Below are 2602 nucleotides of genomic sequence, written 5' to 3' on the forward strand. Positions count from 1 at the left end.
TTCCAGACATGTGTGTTGCCCCCATCTTACTCCCTCCCCAGACCTGTGTCAGACTCCCTGCCCACACTGGCACTCTGGACTAATGGCTCTCACTCACCTCAACCCACTGGGTCTGTCTGTCTGTCTGTCTGTCAATACTACTACTGTCTATGTGCTGCGTCAATACTACCACTGTTCGTTGTACTGTCTGTCAATACATACCCGTGTCTAGTACTGTCTGTCAATAATACCACCGTCTCTGTACTTGTTCTGTCAATACTACCACTGTCTATGTGTGCTGTCTAGCTTCTGTCAATTACTACCACCGTCTCTGTCTTTGTCTGTCATACTACTACTGTCTATGTGCTGTCTGTCAATACTACCACTTTCTCTGTACTGTCTGTCAATACTACTACTGTCTATGTGCTGTCTGTCAATACTACTACTGTCTATGTGCTGTCTGTCAATACTACTACTGTCTATGTGCTGTCTTCAATACTACCACTTTCTCTGTACTGTCTGTCAATACTACTACTGTCATGTCTGTCTGCAATACTACTTACTGTCTATGTGCTGTCTGTCAATACTACTACTGTCTATGTGCTGTTGTCAATAACTCTACTTGTCTATGTGCTGTCTGTCAATACTACCACTTTCTATGTACTGTCTGTCAATACTACCACTGTGTCTGGCTGTCTGTCAATACTACTACTGTCTATGTGGCTACGTCTATGTTCTGTCAATACTACTACTGTCTATGTGCTGTCTGTCAATACTACCACTTTCTCTGTACTGTCTGTCAATACTACCACTGTGTCTATACTGTGCTGTCAATACTACTACTTTCTATTGCTGTTCTGTCAATACTACCCTGTCTATGTGCTGTCTGTCAATACTACCACTGTCTCTGTACTGTCTGTCAATACTACTACTGTCTATGTGCTGTCTGTCAATACTACCACTGTGTCTGGCTGTCTGTCAATACTACCACTGTCTCTTACTGTCTGTTAATACTACCACTGTCTAATACTGTCTGTCAATACTACCACTGTCTCTTGTACTGTCTGTCAATACTACCACTGTGTCTGTACTGTCTGTCAAATACTACTTCTGTCTATGTGCTGTCTGTCAATACTACCACTGTCTCTGGACTTGTCAATACTACCACGTCTCTGTACTGTCTGTCAATATTACCACTGTGTCTATTACTGTCTGTCAATACTACTTCGTCTATGTGCTGTCTGTCAATACTACCACTGTCTCTGTGCTGTCTGTCAATACTACCACTGTCTCTGTACTGTCTGTCAATACTACCACTGTCTATGTGCTGTATGTCAATACTACCACTGTGTCTGTACTGTCTGTCAATACTACCACTGTGTCGTATACTGTTGTCAATACTACCACTGTCTCTGTACTGTCTGTCAATACTACCACTGTCTATGTGCTGTATGTCAATACTACCAACTGTTCGTACTGTCTGTCAATACTACCACCCTGCTGTCTATACTGTTCGTCAATACTACCACTGTCTATGTGCTGTCTGTCAATACTACCACTGTGCGGTATCTGTTCTTGTCAATACTACCACTGTCTCTTGTACTGTGCTGTTCAATACTTAACCACTGTCTATTGCTGTATGTCTGTCAATACTACCACCGTATTTGTACTGTCTGTCAATACTACCACTATCTCTGTACTGTCTGTCAATACTACCACTGTCTCTGTACTGTCTGTCAATACTACCACCGTCTCTGTACTGTCTGTCAATACTACCACCGTCTCTGTACTGTCTGTCAATACTACCACCGTCTCTGTACTGTCTGTCAATACTACCACCGTCTTTGTACTGTCTGTCAATACTACCACTGTCTCTGTAATGGCAGATGGTTATGCAGTCAGATGACTTGGGAATGTTGATTCATCCTGAATATACAAGGCTCTGATTGTTGATAAACGTGTGTGTGTCTGTGTAGCTGATAGACCAGTGGATTGTGCGATGCCAGGAGTTGAGCATCCCCATCAGTGCCAGCTTCAGCCTCATCAACATCCTGGGRGACCCCTATGAGATCCGCCTGTGGAACGCCGAGGGGTTGCCCCGGGACACRGTTTCCACTGAGAATGGAATCCTGGTTACCCGTGGACGCCGCTGGCCACTCATGATCGACCCTCAGGATCAGGTGACCCAGCCGACAGCAAATCAGGGATTGTTGTCTTAAATCATTTAATCAATCAATCTATCAATCAATGAATCAATTAGAAGTATTTGTATTACCACACTTTTCATCTCTTCTGGATTCAGTCGTATTCATATATTTGATTGAGATTCTATAACACATATTTTAATCACAGGTACCTTTATATGCGATGGTGTTGCAAATATTTATTCATGTTATACTTTGTAATACGCTACTTGTCAAGTTGTATTTCTAGTCTATTCTTGTATTGGCTCTGATGCCCAGAGTTATTTTCTGTGGCTACATCTGCTAAAATAACAGTTCAGAGATGAGATATTCCCAGACCCCAGCCTGGAACAAACCCTGACTCCCATTCCCAGACCCCAGCCTGGAACAAACCCTGACTCCCATTCCCAGACCCAGACCCTCACACTCACTCCATGCGC

General features: G+C 43.3%; 1 protein-coding gene across 1 annotated transcript in view; it reads left to right on the forward strand.

The window, feature by feature from the left end:
• LOC112077085 (dynein axonemal heavy chain 6-like) overlaps positions 1 to 2602 on the forward strand; it is a gene marked incomplete at its 5' end in the record, with an annotated part of 30437 nt that overhangs the window by 10913 nt on the left and 16922 nt on the right. The window contains 1 exon segment of the mRNA XM_024143683.2: positions 1956 to 2159. Within this exon segment, the coding sequence (XP_023999451.2) occupies positions 1956 to 2159 (204 nt within the window).

Source organism: Salvelinus sp. IW2-2015, unplaced genomic scaffold (assembly GCF_002910315.2).
Source record: "Salvelinus sp. IW2-2015 unplaced genomic scaffold, ASM291031v2 Un_scaffold4262, whole genome shotgun sequence".
Classification (NCBI taxonomy): domain Eukaryota; kingdom Metazoa; phylum Chordata; class Actinopteri; order Salmoniformes; family Salmonidae; genus Salvelinus; species Salvelinus sp. IW2-2015.